The 22480-nt window shown below is 33.3% G+C and overlaps 1 protein-coding gene across 2 annotated transcripts in view; it reads left to right on the forward strand.

The window, feature by feature from the left end:
- NIPBL (NIPBL cohesin loading factor) overlaps positions 1-22480 on the forward strand; it is a 210159-nt gene that overhangs the window by 142012 nt on the left and 45667 nt on the right. For both annotated transcript variants that reach the window (XM_059173815.1, XM_059173813.1), the window contains exons 12-27: positions 578-775; positions 1025-1096; positions 1185-1274; positions 3521-3624; positions 6478-6564; positions 9692-9923; positions 10725-10876; positions 11444-11524; positions 12229-12329; positions 13722-13860; positions 15746-15828; positions 16409-16541; positions 17399-17542; positions 20362-20451; positions 21518-21732; positions 21843-21945. In XM_059173815.1, the coding sequence (XP_059029798.1) occupies positions 578-775; positions 1025-1096; positions 1185-1274; positions 3521-3624; positions 6478-6564; positions 9692-9923; positions 10725-10876; positions 11444-11524; positions 12229-12329; positions 13722-13860; positions 15746-15828; positions 16409-16541; positions 17399-17542; positions 20362-20451; positions 21518-21732; positions 21843-21945 (2024 nt within the window). The remainder of the gene's footprint in view (positions 1-577; positions 776-1024; positions 1097-1184; positions 1275-3520; positions 3625-6477; positions 6565-9691; positions 9924-10724; positions 10877-11443; positions 11525-12228; positions 12330-13721; positions 13861-15745; positions 15829-16408; positions 16542-17398; positions 17543-20361; positions 20452-21517; positions 21733-21842; positions 21946-22480) is intronic.

Genomic DNA, 22480 nt, shown 5'->3' on the forward strand with positions numbered 1-22480 from the left:
TTGGGTTTAAGCAAGTACATTGTTGGAGAACCGAATTCAGTATATGAGTATTTACAACTGTACAGATTTATTCTATCTCTGTAGGTCTGTGATCTTAGATTATCAGAGTCTACTGAATTTATACCCAAGTTTTGGGCTTACTTTGGCTTTTCATTGTTGGTATACATGGTTACTCCATATGCTATAGCACTTTCTCAAAGGTTTACTTTTCCTCCAAACCCTGCTCCCTATCAATAATCCAAATGCTTTAAAGTGTTTCTGTTTTTCATCCAAATCCTAGATTAAAGATTGTTTTACATGCCTTAATTAATCCTGATGGTTAAATATTATCTTTACCAACTCACTGAATACCTTCCAAATTCATGTAGAAATCTTTTTAAATCTAAAATAATATGATAATGCTAAAATAAGTGATACCATTTCTATACCATAATTAATGTGTCTGATTAAATACAACGGCTCAGTTTTCTAGACCCACACAATGATTTTCCTTCCCCTCATGTGGTTCATTTGTGAAGTACAAGTTTTAGGTCTTTTTAAATGAGGTAAATTATTTGTCATGGGGATTTGCTTCTAGCCTCTAGGAAACGACATAAAAAAGATGATGATAAAGCTTGGGAATATGAAGAGCGTGACAGAAGAAGCTCTGGGGATCATAGGAGAAGTGGCCACTCTCATGAAGGAAGAAGGAGTTCGGGTGGTGGTCGTTACCGAAACCGAAGCCCATCAGATTCTGACATGGAAGATTATTCTCCTCCTCCCAGCCTTAGTGAGGGTAATTCATCAGTGTCAACGGATTTCTTACATAAGTTGCTTTAAATTTAGGTCTTTAACTTTGAAGAATATTTGATACCTTTTATGAGTTAATTAACCACTCCTAATTGTTAAGACAGAAGTATATATTTAGTTTGGAATGGTAGTGGTTATTGTTTAAGAATTTAAAGTTCTGGAGGAAACTAGAAGCAAAAATAGAAATATTTTAAATTGTCATTCCTATATTTCAATATTTCTTTGTTTATTTTAGTTGCTAGAAAAATGAAGAAAAAAGAAAAACAGAAGAAGAGGAAAGCTTATGAGCCAAAACTAACACCTGAAGGTAACTTTTTAGTATGTCTTTTTTCATAGTCTTCAGCTTCAGTTTTCTACATGTAATGTGATAAGCTCTTATTTTTTCTTTCTTATAGAAATGATGGATTCTTCAACTTTTAAAAGATTCACAGCCTCAATAGAAAATATTTTGGATAATTTAGAAGATATGGATTTTACTGCATTTGGTAAAATCATTTTAAGATATATTTATTTACCTCTAAATACAGTGTCCGCTTTAAATATATTTATTTACCTATGTGTCTATGTTTCTGCCAGTTCTCTAGTGCAGATAGAGGCATTGTCTGTGCTCTGAAGAAACTTAAAATCTAGTTGTAGAGTCAAGTGTAGTCTGTGTTTTTTTGTTTTCTTTTCTTTTGTTTTAAAGATTATTTATTTACTTATTTATTTGAGAGAAAGAGAGACAGACTCCCCACTGAGCAGGGAGCCTAATGTGGGACTCGATCCCAGGACCCTGGGATTATGACCTCAACCAAAGGCAGGCGCTTAATTGACTGAGCCCCCCCGGCTCCCCCCAAATGTAGTCTGTATTATTAAGAAATTGAAAACTTTAGTGTAATAATCAAGTATTATTGATACTGTCTTTGGAATCCTGAGAATGCAGCTACCAAAGTAGGTGATAATAATTTATTTTATTTTATTAACATGTAATGTATTATTTGTTTCAGGGATATAGGTCTGTGAATCATACCCTCCCCAGTGTATGACAGTAATAAAAGAAACCTTTTTTAGATGAGACATGAGTAGGTGCTAGATAAGGAGAGTACTAATATGACCAAGGATGCAGAAATAGGAACCTATTCATCTGCTCATTTATTCTTACAGCCAATATTTATTGAGTACTTACTCTTTGTCAGCAATATTTTAAGTGCTAGAGATGCAAAGATAAATACTCTAGCCACTGGCTTTAAGTAATACAGAATCTTTTTTTTTTTTTTTTTTTTTTAAAGATTTTATTTATTTATTTGAGAGAGAGACAGTGAGAGAGAGCATGAGCAAGGAGAAAGTCAGAGGAAGAAGCAGACTCCCCATGTTGCTGAGAGCCCGATGCGGGACTTGATCCCGGGACTCCGGGATCATGACCTGAGCTGAAGGCAGTCGTCCAACCAACTGAGCCACCCAGGGGTCCCGAAGTAATACAGAATCTAATATGGAAAACAAAACCAATTAGAATAGAGTAGGATTAATATATTCATATATTTCTTTTATGATAATATGTAAAGATCATAGCTTTAAATAAAGAAATGTAACACTGCTTACAGTATTTAGAGCTACTCAACAATTCCATGCCACCTATAGCTGGTATAAACACTAGTGCCTAATTTAGACAAAAGCCATATAATATACAATGATTCTTATAGGCGTCCACCTATTTGAAAATGTCTTAAAAGGTATATTACCCTTTATATTATATTAACCTTTATTTTAAAAGTATTTGTTTTGCGGGCGCCTGGGTGGCTCAGTGGGTTAAGCCGCTGCCTTCGGCTCAGGTCATGATCTCAGGGTCCTGGGATCGAGTCCCGCATCGGCTCTCTGCTCAGCGGAGAGCCTGCTTCCCTCTCTCTCTCTCTGCCTGCCTCTCCATCTACTTGTGATTTCTCTCTGTCAAATAAATAAATAAAATCTTTAAAAAAAAAAAAGTATTTGTTTTGGGAAAGTTACTTGCCTAAGTATCATTAATGCCATTATTTGGCATACAAATTGTGTGCTGAGAAACCGTCTTCCATGTCATCTAAGGTCCCAACAGGAAGACAGATGGCAGTCTCAAATTAGGATAATTTGAGTAGGACTTACTTACAAAGAGACCAGTTACAGAGTTGGGGACAGAATAGTACCAGAATCTAGGTTTAACAGCCATGGAATTATTACCATCCCTACTCCAAAAGGAACAAGGGTAAATATAAGTTACCAGAACTCAATTCTGTAGGGAAAATAATGTCATAGACTTACTTGGAAAAAAAAGCACTAACCTTTTGGTCAGAGAACATGGGCAGCCTGAGACCTTACAAGGAAGGAGTCAGAGATATAAATACCCTGACCTCACTCTCCTCTTTGATCTTCTGACAGGGCACCCCACTAGCTGAACCCAAACAGAAGCTGGAGGGGATAGGAGACTATTGATGTAGTCCATACAGGTCAGCCTTCTAGGGCAGAGAGCTTGGCTGAGAAGGGTCAACAGTATGTCTAGAGTAGTAAAGATAAGAGATCTAACTCCTCCTCCCATCTTCATCAAAATCCCATTTTAATCCCTGTCCTTTCATTCAGGGTTTCCTTCAGGTTTACATAGGCCTCTTAGGTTGTTATTTGTTTAGTTTGTTTGTTTTTGTTTGTGTGTCCCTAGATTTTATTAAAAAATTAAGCTTGCTGTTTTAAGCTATTTATTGTACCTAAACTATCTGGTTTGATTTTTCAGGTGATGATGATGAAATTCCTCAGGAACTTCTTTTAGGAAAACATCAGCTTAATGAACTCGGCAGTGAATCTGCTAAAATTAAAGCAATGGGTATAATGGATAAGGTATCTCACTAAAGAAAAATTTTTATATTTACTATGTACGGTCTAATGTTTGAAATTAAAGTTTTCAAGGTAAATTACAAAGATAGCATAAATAATAATGAAAACAATTTATGGTTGCCTTCTGAGAGTCTAAATTATTTTTTATTTAAAAACAAGACTCAAGTATTCTGTAAATTATTCTAAAGAAAATTGTATCCCATTGAAAGTAGCATGGCCTGGATTTTTTTTTTTCCACTGTTTTTATTTTTCACTGTCTCAGGTATTTATATTATTTAAATGTCAAAATACACTAAAAATTTTTTTTGGCATTTGCTTTAATCTTTGAGAGTGGTGAAAGTAAAGCTACAGTCTCAACACATTAATTGTAGTAAATACATAGCCTCGTTACTATAGGCTTTATAGTAATTTTTGTGAGTTGACTTTCTTGTGAGCTTTCTGTTGCTGAATTGTCTCATTCTATTCTAATGGAATGGCAGTATTTTTTCATTGATAATGACTTCTTATAGTGACAGCATCAAGGGATGGCTTCCTATAATCTTTATGAGCCACCACTTACTCCCTAAACTACTGTGTGATTGCTGTGCAAATACAGTTTCAAGATGAATCCTCCCTCCTCTTCTAAGCAGGGCAGGCTCCCTATTGTTTAGATTTATCTACTCTAAGTCTCCTAATTTCCTATTCTATAATATGGAGATAATGTGTTGTTCTTTAAGAATAAGTAGAATAATGAATCTAAGATTATTTACCTACAGTTTATTCTAAACATTTCTAAACTTATTTCATTTATTCAATTTTATAATTTTAAAGTAGACTAGAAAATATTTTGATGTTTTTACCAAGTTAGAACATATTTTTTGTTTATATATTGCCTGTATTCTAAGTAATGTGTTGTGAATTTTGATTTTTTATTGAGATATAATTGACATTATGTTAATATCATGTTAATCACATAACCAGTCGATATTTGTATATACAGCAAAATGATCACAACAGTAAATCTAGTTAACATCCATTATCATACATGGTTATAATTTTTTTTCTGTGATGAGACCTTTTAAGTTCTACTCTCTTAGGAACTTTCAAATATGCAGGATAGTTTTAACTATAGTCACCATGCTATACATTATATCCTGAGGATTTATTTAACTTATAACAGGAAATTTGTACATTTTGATCATCTTCACCTACCTTAGCCTTATTTCCAACCCCTGTGGCCACCACCCATCTGTTCTCTGTGTCTGTGTGTTTGGTTGATTGTTTTTTTGGTAGTGGTTTTAGACTCCACATGTTAGTGAGGTTATCTGGCATTTGTCTTTGTCTGACTTATCACACTTAGCATAATGCCCTCAAGGACTAATCATGTTGTCACAAATGGCAAGATTTCCTAATTTTTTATGGCAAGATATTTCATTGACATAGTGTGTGTGTGTGTGTGTGTGTGTGTGTGTGTGTGTAGGTATCTACACACACACATTGTACTTTATTTGTCCATTCATCCATCAGTGGATACTTTGGATGCTTTCATGTCTTGGCTATTGTAAATAATCATGCAGTGAACATGGGAATGTATATATCTCTTTAAGTTAGTGTTTTCTTATCCTTCAAATATATTCCCAGAAGTGGAAATGATAGCTCTTATGATGGTTCTATTTTTAGTTTTTTGAGGACCCTCCATACTGTTTTCCATAGTGGGTGCACCATTTTACATTCTCACCAACAGTGCACAAAGGTTTCCATGAATTTGATTTTTAAAGCCAGTTGTATCACATTGTTAACCAATCATTGATGTGCTGTTAGTTCACAGTGGTATGCAGTGAGGGATATATTGATTTATTTTTTATTTAGGAAAATGGCATCAATTTTCTGAAATGACACTGCCAGTCTGAGTTTTTATTTCATAAATTCCATAATTGCATATAGCTAAAATGATTTTATTTTCACCAGGTGAATTTGCTGAGTATTTTCAAAATATGGAAAGTTTAGCAAAAGTCTGAGTATTTTAATCTGTTATGAAATTATCTAAAGTAGCATTTGGCGGAACATGTTTCTATACTCTGGCAAAATGATCAAAATGTACTTAATGTTAGTTACTCTAGTGATCCTTCCATTTGACTCTTCTGGATGATTTGGTTGAGAGTCCTAGTTGCATGCTAGGAGTCTAAAAAGAAACCTGTTCAATCAGAAGAGTATGAATAACAGTTGCCTCCTTACAGAACCTTTAAATCGGCTACTAATATTTTAGGTAGAGAAAGCGTCCTTTCTAAAGAAATGAAATAGGAGATAATTTTTAAAATAAGAAAGATTTCTTCTGGGAAAAATGTTACTTTACACTTGTAACTTTTACCATTTACAGTTTTATGCTTTATTCATAATACCACCTTGAATTTTAAGACACCTGCTGAATAACACTGTAGTGTAGAAACCATATTATAATTAAATCAACAGATGAAAACTTAGAGAGAGAGAGTGTGTGTGTGTGTTCATATGTGTGTGTGGTGTTCATATGTGTGTTACGTATCACTGCCACAAGTACAGGCAACCAGGCATCAGAACAGACTAAATCTTGACTAGCTATATGGTAAGAGTTTAGTTAGTAGTGTGCATATTTGTCCATTCTGTGTTTACTTTTCTGTCTTTCAGAAATAAGTGATTAATTCTACATAATTCAGATTTAAGTAGAGTCTGGGAAATTTTTCTTTTTCCACTCTTTAAGCAGGTGGTAATTTTGTATGTTCCATAGCCCCAAAGGTGATAATTGTACAATATGTTTCTTGACTAATTTATCACTTTTACCAATGATTGATTTAAAAAAATAATATATATGTATATATGTAATATATGTTGCTGTTTTAGCTTTCTACTGACAAAACTGTGAAAGTCCTAAATATCTTGGAGAAGAATATTCAAGATGGGTCAAAGCTTTCCACTTTGTTAAATCATGTAAGTACAAAATCTGTATTGTTAATTTTACCTTTGCTATGGTTAAGATGCAGGTCTTTCTCAAAAGAACTCTGATTTACAGAGGAAATCTCAAATTTCATTTATTTGAGCTTTTTACATTCATTAGCAATGCTACTAAATTATATTTTTTAAGTAATTCAGAATTACATTGTTGATTCACAGCTTTGACATAAACAGACAACAGATGTAAATTCATTTCACTTTAAGGACTGTTCTTTAATTTTATATTATGCTCTTCCTTGTGTTTGATTGTATTTAAAAATTTTTTTCACTTATGAAATGATAGTCGTTCTTTTTCTTGACCTTCCTGGAGAATTAAAGAGAAACCTTATACTGCTTTCCTAATGTATCCTAAAACAGTAATCCTTATATACCTTTTCTTTTCTTTTTTTTTTTTAAGGTTTTATTTATTTATTTATTTATTTGTTTGTTTGTTTATGAGAGAGAGGGAGAGGGAGGGAACGCACACACATGAATGGAATGGAGGGACAGAGAGAGAGGGAGAAGCAGACTCCCTGCTGAGTAGTGAGCTACCTTGGGGCTTGATCCCCAGACACTAAGATTATGACCTGAGCAGAAAGCAGACGCTTAACCTGTTGAGCCACCCAGGCACTCTTGTACCATTTTTATATACCTAGTTCAAATTATCATTGAAAGGACTAAATAAATTAATTAATGTAAAGTGCTTAACAATGTCTCCACATATTAAGTTCTCAATAAATGTTAACAGCAACTGTTAATATATTTGAGTACCTTTATGTCAAACAGCAACATAATGTAATGGTTTATAAACTGATCAAAGTAAGTTGCCTGGAATCTACCTTCTTAGAATTGTAGCAGACTTTCAAAATCATGTGTATGTTCAGATTGATCCTGATAGCTCTACCATTATTGAATTCAAACATTAATATGTATAGGCATTTAATATGAGTTAAGAATTTGGGAAAGTCGGGGCGCCTGGGTGGCTCAGTGGGTTGGGCCGCTGCCTTCGGCTCAGGTCATGATCTCAGAGTCCTGGGATCGAGTCCCACATCGGGCTCTCTGCTCAGCGGGGAGCCTGCTTCCTCCTCTCTCTCTGCCTGCCTCTCTGCCTAACTTGTGATCTCTCTCTCTCTGTCAAATAAATAAATAAATAAATCTTTAAAAAAAAAAAAAAAGAATTTGGGAAAGTATTAAATATGTCTATATTTTTCCAATGCCCTTTTTAAACTAGTTCTTGAATCGGAAACAAAGGGCTTAGAGAAACCCATAGTGGCAATCTACTACATCCTTAGTCTACAAATTTTATTTGAAAGACTTGACAGGAAATTGTAATAGAGCTCAAGAATCTAGAGTTCTGGAGAGCTGGCTGACTCAGCCTTAATGAAATTATTCTAATTCCTGAAGGCATAGCATTATTTAATGTTTTTTTCATTCAATGACTCTTTCATACAGCAATTTTAATATTAAAGAAAAGCTACTTTATCATATTTTTTTGAATAGGTATGCAAGCAGTAAAATGGAAGAAAGCTTAGAGAGTTAGGAAAAAAGTAATTGAGTTTGTAGGCATTAGTGCCCTTCTCTGCTATACATATATTGTGCTTTTACTTGCTTCATTTCCCAGTGTATGTGCTTTGCATAGCATGCATTTGAAAGTATTCCTAGAGTATAAAGTTACTATTTCCTAGGGCCCCTGGGTGGCTCAGTGGGTTAAGCCTCTACCTTGGGCTCAAGTCATGATCTCGGGGTCCTGCATCAAGTCCCGCATCGGGCTCTCTGCTCAGCGGGGAGCCTGCTTTTCCCTCTCTCTCTCTCTCTCTCTCTCTGCCTACTTGTGATCTCTGTCAAGTAAATAAATGGAATCTTTAAAAAAACAAAAAGTTACTATTTCCTAAGTAAACATGTGAGAGAAGGATTTTCATTCTCAAAAAATTAAAAGCATGCCTTCCGGGTGCCTGGGTGGCTCAGTCAGCTATAAGCATCTGCCTTCTGCTCAGGTCATGACCCCAGGGTCCTGAGATCAAGTCCCACATTGAGCTCCCTGCTCAGCAGACTTCTCCCTGTACCCCTTCCCCCTGCTCATGCTTGTTCTCTCTCTCTCTCTCAAATAAATAAATAAAATATTTAAAAATAAAAATAAAAAAGTAAAAGCATTCCTTCCCATTTGTAATGTAAGTTGCCAGTGTATAAATTAAGATGCAATCTTCTGTCAGTTGTCGAATTATCCATTTTAGAAAATAAATTATGTTTTCAGTAGTCTGCATAATAACTACTTTTTAACCTCTGTTTCAAAAATACTGTTTCTGAAAAACAAATATGGGAATGATTGAGTCAATAACATTTTACTACTTTTTTTTTTTACATTTTACTACTTTCAAATGTAGCTCTACCATTCGTCATTTAAATTTTTATTTTGTTTTCAGCAACAGGCAGAATTTGCAAAGTTTTGACTATAGTGTTCATACTCCAAGCATAAAATTATTTATATACAATTATAGTTGTTAGCTAGAATCTTAGGTTTGGATAAAGTACATTGAAGATACTATAGTTTTGTTATTGGAGTGTCATCTAGTGGTGAAATCAGGAGATAGAGTGTGTTATGTTTGAAAACTTTGAAAGAAAAAATCTTAAAGTAATATCAGTATTTGTACTTCATTCTTTTTTTTTTTTTAATATTTTATTTATTTATTTGACACAGAGAGAGAGATCACAAGTAGGTAGAGAGGCAGGCAGAGAGAGAGGGGAAGCAGGCTCCCTGCGGAGCAGAGAGCCTGATGCGGGGCTCGATCCCAGGACCCTGAGATCATGACCCGAGCCGAAGGCAGCGGCTTAAGCCACTGAGCCACCCAGGCGCCCCTGTACTTCATTCTTGATGTTCCTGAACATCCATGAGCAAGCATCAGAACACCTGGCTGGCTCAGTAGAGTACTCAGTAGAGTATATGACTGTTGATCTCAGGCTCATGAGTGCAGGCACCACATTGGATGTAGAGCTTACTTAAAAAAAAAAAAAAAAATGTACATACATTAAAACATTTACCATGAAAATCGAACATACCATAATTTCTTAATATTTTAACCTATAAATGCATTTATTTCCATTTCATTAACAATGTGCTATCTTATAGAATAACGATACTGAAGATGAAGAAAGATTATGGAGAGACCTTATTATGGAGAGAGTTACAAAATCAGCAGATGCCTGTCTTACAACTATCAACATTATGACATCCCCTAATATGCCAAAAGCTGTATATATTGAGGATGTAATTGAAAGAGTTATACAATACACTAAATTTCATTTGCAGAATACACTTTATCCTCAGTATGATCCTGTTTACAGATTAGATCCTCATGGAGGTTAGTTTGCCTTTTTATATTAAAGTTTTGAGTTTTATGTCAAAATTACCTGTTAAATAATTTTCTTATGTTGGGTCAGAATGCTGTAACTTAAAATAGCACAAAAATTACGAGATCATGAAGATGGTAATAAATACTGACTTTTGATTTGACTGGAGTATAGAACTTTTAGTTAATCCAGTACTTGTTCAGGTATAATTTCTTTAGCAAATATTTACATATAATGGAAGTAATTTCTACTGGTCAGGAAAATCCCAGATAATTTTAGCTTCTAGTTCTCTTTATCACTTCACCCTAATTTTATGCAGAATATTAGTTATTTACAAGGTGGATTGATTCAAAATGTTTAATCTTTCCCTCATTTATTACCTTTATAAATAAATGAACTGTGAAATAGTTAATGTATACATTTAATGAGAGGGGGACATACTTGGTTTATAAATAATCTATAGTTAATTACTTGTTTTTTAATAATTGCAAGTTAATTTAAAGGGAAGTAAATCTTACTCTTCCTGCATCAATGAGAACAAAATAGAAATAAAGATACATATTTTACGAGAATTTTATAGCCTCTGGAATGTGCCATAAATTATCTGTTACAAGAATGATTACTTGCTATCTAAATATCCCTAGAGAATAATTTTCTGTTTCAATAAATAACCAGCTTTATTTGCCAGGTTATATTTTTATGTAGCACCCATCACCCTCCCAAAAATGTGTTCTCTTAATTCAGAATACTGTTTTATTACTGTTTATTGAAAGTTGATAAATTACTTGTTTGAAATTTTTCTTTCATTTTAGGAGGCTTGTTAAGTTCAAAGGCAAAACGGGCTAAATGTTCTACCCATAAGCAGAGAGTAATAGTAATGCTTTATAATAAAGTTTGTGACATTGTTAGCAGCTTATCAGAATTGCTAGAGATACAGCTTCTTACAGACACAACAATTCTTCAGGTAAGTTGTTTTTTTTTTTAAGCATTTTGTTATATTTCTAGACCAAATGATGTAAGAATAGAGAGGCTAGGTGAGTTCAGCATAACCTTGCTCACTCAATAATAATGCCAGCATGATGTTAATTTTTTCCATTCAGAAGATGTATATAAAATGAAGAAATACAAGTCCAGGGAAGTTTTAAAAAGAAACATTGAGGATAAAAGGTGAATGTATTATAAACTCTAAACTCTTAAGTTCTTTGAAAGGTGAATGATTACTTCCTTTGAAATATGTCATAATATTTTCATCCAGAGTAGCAAAATATATTGTTTTTTTAATTATGACATTTATTAACTCAAAATGTGGAGCTCAGAGGAGTGGTGGCTATGAAAAGAAAGTATGTACTAATGTGCTTGAGGGTGAAAGGAGCAGAGAAAAAAACCAGATCAATACTAATGATTAATGAGAGGAAAGAAAATGTCCTCTCAGTTTCTTTCAGTAAGCTTATGAATATTTTGGAATTTAGTTAAGGTAGAATGTTACTGAAATCAACTAGAGATGTATACTGATTACTTTTTATGTGTGCAGGTATCATCAATGGGAATTACACCATTTTTCGTGGAAAATGTCAGTGAACTACAATTATGTGCCATTAAGTTAGTCACTGCAGTAAGTATAAAGTCATACTTATAGTTATTCCACCAGAAAAATAATATTGATATCATTTAATTCAAATTTGTAACAATGAAGATTGAAGTTTTCCGTAGATTTATTTCAGCCTCAGGACTATTTTTTGTGTGCCTTCTATTTTAAATTCTTCTAAATTTTTATTTTATTCAATATAGTATATTAATAGTTTCAGAGGTAGAGTTCAGTGATTCATCAGTCTTATATAATACCCAGTGCTCATTACATCACATGCCTCCTTAATGTCCATCATCACCCAGTTATACCATACCTCCACCTTCCTCCCCTCCAGCAACCCTTAGTCTATTTCCTAAAATAAAGAGTCTCTTATGGTTTGTCTCCTTCTCTGATTTTGTCTTTGTTTTATTTTTCTCCTCTAAATTTTAAGGAAATAGTTAATAATTCCTTAATATCTATAATTAAATCAGAATTATTTAAAATCATTTAAATTTTGTTTTTCCATCTCCAAGATAGTATAATCCTCTAACTAAAACTAGTATATGCTAATTCTACAAGAATGTTATAATTAAGGATGGAAAAGTAGTATAAATTAAGTTTATTGTCATTGAAGATGTTGAAAACATTTTCATTATAAATGACATAATATTTTTTATCATGTGATACAATATTTTTGTTTTCAAATAATTATAATAAACTAAATTTGAGATCTTATAATTACTAAACAGGTATTCTCAAGATATGAAAAACATAGGCAATTAATTTTGGAAGAAATTTTTACTTCACTTGCAAGATTACCAACCAGTAAGAGGAGTTTGAGGAACTTCAGGTAACTAATTATAGCAAAGGCTAATAAGTACAATGAAGAATTACATTATATTGTAGTCCTTATAAATTTATTCCTAATCATCTGTGATTTTTATTTTAATGATCAAATAAAAGAGAGGCAATTCACTAAGCATGAAGAATAGCTTAGATATGTGAAAAAGCAGTGCATATATGGGGGACTTAAAGAAGTTCATTGATTCTCATGTGTAAAGATCTGTGACAGGTTTTTTCAGTCATGATGCTATGGACATTTTGGGCAGTTAATACTTTGTTGTGAAAGGCTGTTCTGTACATGGTAAGATGCTTAGCAGCATCCCCGACCTATAACTTCTAGATGATAAGAGAACCACCCACCTACCCCCTTCAATTGTGACAACCAGAATTTTCTCCAGACACTGGCAGATATCCCTTGAGGGGCAAAATCATCCCTGATTAAGCCATGATAGGAAATATGGCTTGAAAAAGTCAAAGGCAGTTCAAGTGTTTTATACGCCATACTAAGGAACTTGGACTTAATCCTTTATACAGTAGGAAGTCATTAAATATTATTTTTAAAAGCTGGAAGATTACTCTGGCAGCAATATGGAGAATAGACATGAAGATTAAATGTTCTTAAGTCACTAAGCACAGGGTAACTAAGAAATGTTATCCACTGCTGTAGTTAGCAGTGGATTATTGTCTTTGTTGTCATAGGGAATCATCATCATTATCATAACTATTATAATTTCCTGAGTGATTAAGTGTGTTGACCTGGCACATAGAACCCTAAATGCCAGGTATTTAGATTGTTTTGAAGGTTGTCTTATGTAATATAGTTGTTCTTACCTTAATTTTTTGGACTAATTGTGTATAGTCTATTAAACCTGAAGAAAAGCTATGAGCATATATGAGAATTCTTACACCTTTATAGTATCTTTAGACTTAAATATTTAAATTTGTTTTTTTATGTTCCGTTCCTCTGCCTGCACACCCTAGCACAAACAATCAAGAGCTGACTGTGTAGCAGATTTTAATAAGAAAATAAGTACTAGAATGTATGGGCATTTGGAAATCTTGAAGACTTTTCTCATTTTAAAAATCATTTTGAGAAGTATTTGATATTTTTCATGTATAAATCTTTGCAGTGGATATAGAGTATAGAAATTTGTGTTAAATGTGTGTTAAATATTGCATTTTCCTTTGACTAATTTTAATTATCTAAATATGTATAGATATTAAAGTGGTACTTTTTCTAATTTAATAAAAATAATTAGACTTAAAGACACTATTACAAGCACTAAAATAATGTCTAGACATATTAGTAAAGCACCTGAAATTTTCAGATGAAGATGACATTTAGAGTGAAATTCTCTTCATTCTTTGTATGATTTAAATATTTTCTTCTCCATTAAAGGTTAAATAGTAGTGATATGGATGGAGAGCCTATGTATATTCAGATGGTTACAGCCTTGGTTTTACAACTAATTCAGTGTGTGGTACACTTACCATCATCAGAGAAGGACTCTAATTCAGAAGAGGACTCAAATAAAAAAGTAAGGAATCTTTTATAACTTTGTACTTTTATAGGAAGAAGCACCTGAATTCTCTGCCATTCTTATAAACCTGAAGTTCTTAATTAGAGCTTTATGGCTGGTCTTTAGGATCCTTGTAGAGCACTAGACTAATTTTTAAGAAACATTAGTTCTGATACTACTTTGTCTGCCAGTCACGAGACATGTGGATCTTTTAACCCAAGTTTGTTTCTTTAGGTATAAAATGAGCATGATAATAGCTAACAGGCTTTTCATTCCAACCACTAAGTCTGAAGTTAGATAAGTCATTGTGCAAGCGAATATTATTATATATAATATCTGTACTGCTACATAATATATAATTGTAATATAATTAATGTAATTCTCATGCAGAAGATGAATTTATACCTCATTGTTGAGTAACTGTAGCTAAGATTTGCTTTTGGTTTTGTAGCTTTTACCCATCAAAGCTTACAGTTTTTCTAGGTTCTTATAGTACTGTAAAAGCTTAAAAAGAAACAGGGGTGATTTTGTTTCTTTTGTTATTTTCAGAATTTTGCATATGTATATAATTAAGGAAGTAAATAAGTGAAAAATGCCTATCAAAAAAGTTGAGGTTGCTCTCCCAATCTGGTTGTTTTCTTTCCAATCTTTCTTTCCTTGTCTTTGGTGACAGGTATCAGGAGAATATTTATGTCCCTCCATTTATTTATTTAGTTAGTTCTCTGCATATAATTTTTTAAACTTACGTAAATGATATAGTGACATCATAGCTGTTTTCTTCCGTCAACATTGTTTTTAATACATAATAACTAATAACAGATTCTCGTGACTTGGGTTAAACATACACAACTGTATCACAATTTAAGAGTTTCTCTAGGTATACTTAAAAGTAGAATATTAAATCATAGTATACATTTATTTTTTTACAAGTATTTTCAACTTTACTAAAACTTGTCAGTTTACTCAGAAAAGTAGTACTCTAGCTTAGTTTGTTTAGATTTTGCCTAGTCTAGTCAGTCTGTGATGATACCGTGTAATTTTGCATTTTCTTGGTAACTAGTGAGCTTTTTCATGTATTTTTCACCTTTGGGTTTCCAAAACTTTGAATTGACTATATATCTTAATCTTGAAAATTCCCAGGAAGGATTTGAGTTTTGCTTTGTATTGTATTGCAGCATTTCCTAAACTTTGAACTTTAAATGCCTTTTTCTATATTCCCTTTTCTGGGGCGCCTGGGTGGATTAAAGCCTCTGCCTTCGGCTCAGGTTATGATCCCAGGGTTCTGGGATCGAGCCCCGCATCAGGCTATCTGCTCAGCAGGGAGCCTGCTTCCTCCTCTCTCTCTGCCTGCCTCTCTGCCTCCTTGTGATCTCTGTCAAATAAATAAATAAAATCTTTAAAAAATAAATAAATAAATTCCTTTTTCTAAATTCTTTTTCTAAAGTCAATTTCTTCTGACCTAGATCAGTAAGAAATTAGTGATACTGCATTTGCTAACCACATTTGTTACTCTTATATTTTAATAAACCAAAATGAACTGTATTTAGTTTTTATAAAGTATTGAAATGTGTTTACCAATTGTAGCTTTTGTCTGTATACATAAAAGAATAGTTTAAGCCCCTTTTTTTAGAGAGGAAAGAGGGGGAGAGGCAGTGGGAGGGAGAAAGAGAAACTTAAACAGGCTCCATGTCCATAGAAGGGCTCAGTCTCGTGACCCTGAGATCATGATTTGAGTTGAATTCAAGAGTCGATGTTTAACCATCTGAGCCACCCAGATCCCCATAAGCTTCTTACTGTTTAAATGTATTTCCCCTATTCAGTAATAACATGACAGTAGCAACTGAACAAACTTATGTTTTTGATTATTTCTTGTATTCATGTAAATTCACTTTTCTCAATCTAGGTTGACCAAGATGTTGTCATTACCAACTCTTACGAAACAGCCATGAGAACAGCCCAAAACTTCCTTTCCATCTTTCTTAAAAAGTGAGCAAAACTAACGTAATCTGATTTTTATTTCCCCAGCATAGAAAATAAGTTTATTTATTTTAGGTAAATGGTTAATCCAATTACCTACCATAACCTGAACCTTGAATATGTCACTGTGGTCTTTGGTCTCCTGATCTTTAAAACGGGGCATTTGAAATATTAAAGCCTTCTTGGGAACTTACGTATTTGACTCCACAAGTTAAAGTACTGGATTGAAATTCTGTAGTTTTTCTTCAGTAAATTTTGGGGAATTCTAATTGAATAGGAAAATTTGTAGAGAGAAATTTAGTAGGCCTTCATAAGAATTTATGGTAATTTCAGAGAAAGGGATTTTTTAAAATGTGGTGGTGTACTTGCTGGAAAGTAATGTTTATATGAGGCAATAAATGAATTCGCTAGCAAGGGGAAGAGTGAAATTCGAGAAATAGAGTCATTTTATGCCATATTATATTTAACGTACTCTCTTATACCTTGTTATTACATATGGGGAAAAGAAAACTTAGTTAACAAAATTGCAGTCATATTGGTGGACATGTCACCTAAATTCACAGCCTTTTCACTATTTATTTTCAAACAGATGTGGTAGTAAGCAAGGTGAAGAAGATTACAGACCACTATTTGAAAATTTTGTTCAAGACCTTCTTTCAACAGTCAATAAGCCTGAATGGCCAGCTGCTGAACTACTCCTTAGTTTGTTAGGGAGATTGTTGGTAAGAGTATAGCATTTAAAGATTATTAGATTACTAGAAGACAACATAATGAGGATGTACTCTGATTCACAGATGATGAATTCTTTAAAAATGTGTAAGGAAATATGACCATTGCATCTTTATTTTTGCATGTGCATAACTGTACACAGTATTGTCAGTACTTTGTAGAAAACTTTGAAATCTTGTGATTTTGGTGTCTTCATTTCATTACTTGAGATAGCAGTGCTTTAAAAAGTTTTTTCTTTGGTGTGGAAGTGCTATATTGTTAGTTAAAAGCACCTCAACACTGAGTCATAAGTTAGTGCCATAGACTCATTTCAAAGCTTGAAACTGATGAATATGAACACTTTGTCATCATTAAGAGTATTTCTAAAAACATGACACCTCTAGTTCTCATGTAATATAATAGGAAAATGCAAAGAAATATTATGATGTCTCTTTTTATTTTTAATGTATATTTAAACTTGTGCAATGCAAATTGTTACAAAGTTTTGGGGACCTTATGTTTTGTGAACCAGAAAAATGTATTAATACTATTCTGAAACCAAGATAACATTTCATAGGCATTAGAATTCCAGCATAAGAAATTCTTACTCAGTAAAACCCCATTTTTCACAAGTAAGCAGTTGAGCCTGCATTTAAAGAAAATAACTGTGTTCTTAAGGAGGATTAGTCTATACTTTTTTAATGAAAATGTTCAGATTCCAGAAACTCTCAGAAGGCAGTCACTTATGAAACAATATCACAAGAAAAAAAAGTTTACATTTCAGATAATACAACATAGATTTGGTATTTTTGTGATAAATTGCTATTAAAAATTTATAAATTGATTAAATAAAAATTATTTTTATGTTTAGGTCCATCAGTTCAGTAACAAGTCAACAGAGATGGCTTTAAGAGTGGCGTCTCTTGATTACCTTGGAACCGTTGCTGCACGATTAAGGAAAGATGCTGTTACAAGCAAAATGGATCAGGGGTCTATAGAACGAATTTTAAAACAGGTATTGAGATAAAAGATTAAAATTATGGAGATAAATATTAGATATTAAGTACTTCTTTAGGTATTCTTATATTGGTGTTATATTGCATTTTATAGATTCAAAGTAAGATCTAACATTTACTTTGTTTCTGCAAACTGCTTCTACGAATGTATGATGCTGTTTTGTTTTGTTTTACTAAATTTTATTTAAATCTTTAGTTTACTAAGATGATTTAACATTCCCAATCAAGTCATTTTTATACCTTTTAATTTTGATCTTTTTTTTATATTGGGGAAAGGTGAGGAGGACTTCCTTTCATTTTATTAGATAGTTACAGCGTGTCTGGCAGAAAAAGTATTTTATTGCTTCACTTTTCTTAAGTGTGGGTGAGGTGGTAGTAATGCTAAAAGTTACTTAAGAACATGGTAGGTAAATGACCTCTAATCCTACCATATACAACTTTTTTTCATTTTCTTTCTATTTTTTTTTTAACATTCATAGCCATATTTATTCTGACCATTAGAAATGCCTCTTGTATTTTTTAGTATACTTTGTATTTTGAAATTATTTATATTCATAATATAATAATTTATATATTAAACTTGGAAAAGTTAGAGGAATAGTACAAAGAGTTCCCACAAACCTTTTTCACCCAAATTCCTTAACTATTGATAATTTATAACGTTTGCGGGGCGCCTGGGTGGCTCAGTTGGTAAAGCCGCTGCCTTTGGCTCAGGTCATGATCTCAGGGTCCTGGGATCGAGTCCCGCATCGGGCTCTCTACTCAGCGGGGAGCCTGCTTCCTCCTCTCTCTCTCTCTGCCTCTCTGCCTACTTGTGATCTCTCTCTGTCAAATAAATAAATAAAATATTTTTTAAAAAATTTTATAACGTTTGCTTTATCTTTGCACAACATTTACATGCATGCCTATCTGTGTGTTCATTTTTTTTTTCTGAACTATATGAGCAAGCTTAATGCCTTCATTACCCTTGAATTTCAAAGTATGATTCCCTGGACAAGAAGCACTAATATTAACATCACTTAGGAACTTGTGGGAAGCGCACATTTTTAGGACTCTTCTGCTGAATTGGAAATTCCTGTGGGTGGAGCCCAGCATTGTTTTGTTTTGTTTTGTTTTTAAAGATTTTATTTATTTATTTGACAGAGAGAGATCACAAGTAGGCAGAGAGGCAGGCAGAGAGAGAGAGGAGGAAGCAGGCTCCCCGCTGAGTAGAGAGCCCGATGCGGGACTCGATCCCAGGACCCTGAGATCATGACCTGAGCCGAAGGCCGCGGCTTAAACCACTGAGCCACCCAGGCGCCCCCCAGTATTGTTTTTTGATAGACCCTCCAGGTGATTCGAATGAATGCTAAAGTTTGAGAACCGTGTTAGTGTATATTTTCCATGAATAAGAACTCTTGCTTAAATATCCCAGTACACTTCTCAAAAGCAGAAAATTACCAATAATACGACACTCCCATCTAATATAATGTTGCCATTCCTATTCTATTTCATAGGTTTTAATTTGTTGCTATCATTATTTTAATGCTCAGATTGTCCTAAATATAACCAGTGAGAGCCTATTATAGCTGGCTTTTGTATCTTTCTGATACATTCCCATATTTCTTTGAGAACTTTGTGGCACAAGATGTTTCAGGATCCTCCATCCTCTTTTACTTTCCTTGCCTCAGCCCTGGATTCTGCCATTTCACCAGTTGCTACTGGATCTTTTTATTTGAGAATGGTAATTTAGAAACCAAGATCTAGGTGCCAAGTTTCGGTATTTCTTAGAGTAGACCTAGGAGTTCTTTGTTACACATGACTGTGTAGGTTGTACACAGTAAAACGTGAGGGGAGAGGTCATTTGTAAATATTTTTTTGGTTCTTGACATACCTCTACCTTGCTTTTGGACATTTACAGTGTTATGATGAATTTCTCCATGTATCCATTTCGCCATACTCTTACAACGTGGTTTATTCTGATCTTTGTTTTTCTGCTTAGAGATACCCTAAATTATATTGGCATTTTGTGTGGTAAAGCTAGAATATAAGCTGTAGGCATGAATGTCAGCTCACAGTTTCTGGCTGTGTATTGTTCTTGACAAGACCTAAAGATTCAGTATCTTTCTGTTCCTAGATGAAGTGAACACCCCACATATTATATATTTAATATCCTATATGAAATAAAGTACTGTTTTGTATTGTAAATAAAATAAAAATATTTATCTTCCAGAATGTTTTTAAATATCCCAAAGACACTTATAACACCACGGCAAGACAGATAATAACAGTTTCCATTTTTGAAGATTTTATTTATTGTCTCATAGGGAGAGTACACAAGCAAGGGGAACAACAGGTACAGGGAGAAGCAGACTCCCTGCTGAGCAAGGAGCCCCTTGCGGAACTCAGTTCGAAGACCTTGGGATCATGACCTGAGTTGAAGGCAGATGCTTAAACAACTGAACCAACCAAGCATCCCAATAGTTTCCATTTTAAGATTAAAAGTTTGGAATTGCCTCTTTTTTTCCATACAGAAAACCAATGCTGGGACCTTCCTATCTCGGAATACTTAACACACTATTCTGATAATTTTTATGCCTACTAACTGTACCTCTTTCAAATAAAGATGACATACAGTTCATAAAAATAAAGGCCAGTCTGATCAATTATTAATATGGTTTTCAAAAATAGCATTTTTTCCCTTTAAGTTGCTATACTTATATTTTCAGTTTTTATCGTTCATCAGGTTTTTTTCCACTCAGATTTGTGTCTACAACTAGATAAATTATTAAAGTATACTAGTAATATCTTTTTTCTTCTTACTTGCTTTATTCTGTAGGTTTCAGGAGGAGAAGATGAAATACAACAACTGCAGAAAGCATTGCTTGATTACTTGGATGAAAACACTGAGACTGATCCTTCACTAGTGGTACGTATCTTTTCTCCCTTTTTTGGAAATAACACATCAAATTCAAATTGGGTCTAAAAGAAAATTGGGAAGTATCCTGAAAAGGAGAGTTACTGGGTATACTGATTTTTGAAACAAAAGGATAATTTGATGATCTTTAAAAAAAAGAATGATTATAGATTGATTTGTCTTATATGAAATTCTGGTACAGGTATTATATTACACTAAAATGGTGTGATGACATGGGAAATAGACATCTTTTCATAGTTACCTTTGAGACTGAGCTAGATCATTGCTTCTCATGGTGGACATGGCCCAGGTTGTGCTTGAGGTGATCTATTAGCATATGAAAAGAAGGTATTAGAATTCCATGTGTTTGATTATATTCAAATATAATCCTTAATTATATTTTTATGTACATTATATATCCAAATTATTAGTATAATAGGTTCATGTATAAAATTTATAAACTCTATTAGGAAACAGTGTGCATGTATCTGGGTACTTTCTTAAATTTTTGCTGATGGGATATGCAGCCTAAAGAGATAACTAAACTTTTCAGTCAACTACTGCTGGTTTTCAGTCTGCATTGAAAGAAACAGATTATAGGTGTGCCTCGGTGTTAAAATATTTTGGTAATAACTGGCTGTATATTTCTTGAAGAAGTAAGGTGGTATTTTGAAAGTAACTAGAGTTTTTACCTTTAGCCTTATATCCTATTGTTCTAAACTCTCCCTGTTGACCTATCATCTAATTTTACTGGCCTATGAGTAATACTGTCCTTTGTTAGGTATTTGATAGTAGTAGTCTAGATTTAATACAACTATATTTATCAAATTATCTTTTGACATCGTTAATATAAGTGCTAAGACAAAGTAAAATAGTAAGCTTTATATCATTCGATAGTCAAACCTTCCAGCTTTCTCAAAATCTCTTTTTATCTGCTGGAGTTTGCTTTGAGGTATACCTTAGTATTTATTCCTGATAGTAAGCACTTTATCAATAGATTGGAAATTTTGTTACTAATTTCATTTTGAAATTTTGTTAATTTCATCAACCTCAAGTCTTAATCTATTTTTCTCTTCAGTTTTCTCGCAAATTCTATATAGCCCAGTGGTTCCGTGACACAACTCTGGAAACAGAAAAAGCAATGAAATCACAAAAAGATGAAGAATCATCTGAAGGAACACATCATGCAAAGGAAGTTGAGACAACTGGTCAAATCATGCATCGAGCTGAAAACCGGAAAAAGTTTCTAAGAAGCATTATCAAAACCACACCTTCTCAGTTCAGCACATTAAAGTAAGATCTAAAGAAAAAGCATTTTACATGTTTAGTCAGTTATGTCTCTGATATCTATTTTATCTACTTTGCAAAAAATTAAATGAAAATTTAATGACTTTTTGTTGTAGGATGAACTCTGATACCGTGGACTATGATGATGCTTGTTTGATTGTTCGATACTTGGCCTCTATGAGGCCGTTTGCCCAGAGCTTTGATATTTATTTGACACAGGTAAACTGGACCAGATTTCCTTATACAATGATACTGATTTTTGGGATTATGGATATTTGTGGAGTAGTTTATGTCTGTTCACTGTTGGAAACAGATATTTTAAAAGATAATGAAAGTAGCATTTGTTTCTGTGTTCCATATATGTTAAAGGTCTTTTTTTTTTTTTGCATGCTTTTTACATATTGATTGTTGTTTTACAGAGAAATGGGTATATATCTATATGAATATACATATAGTATAGGTAGAATGATGTTATAAAAACATTCGATTACCAAATTATTACTTAAATGATACTAAATATCCTGAATTAGTAACTCATAGCAAGGTTTTAGTAGGGCTGTGTGTCCTTGCAAATGAAGCATAGCTATAAAAGACAGGTTTAATCGAGAATGCCAAGATAAAAGGAGGACCCTAAAGTATAGAATGCCTCACTTACTGTACTGACCTTCAAGTTAAAACTTTGGATCAGTAAAATAATATCTTTTCCTCATATAAAAGTTAAAGGGATGTAAATATAGTATTTATTTTCATTTCT

Source organism: Mustela lutreola, chromosome 5 (genome assembly GCF_030435805.1).
Source record: "Mustela lutreola isolate mMusLut2 chromosome 5, mMusLut2.pri, whole genome shotgun sequence".
In the NCBI taxonomy this organism is placed as follows: Eukaryota; Metazoa; Chordata; class Mammalia; order Carnivora; family Mustelidae; genus Mustela; species Mustela lutreola.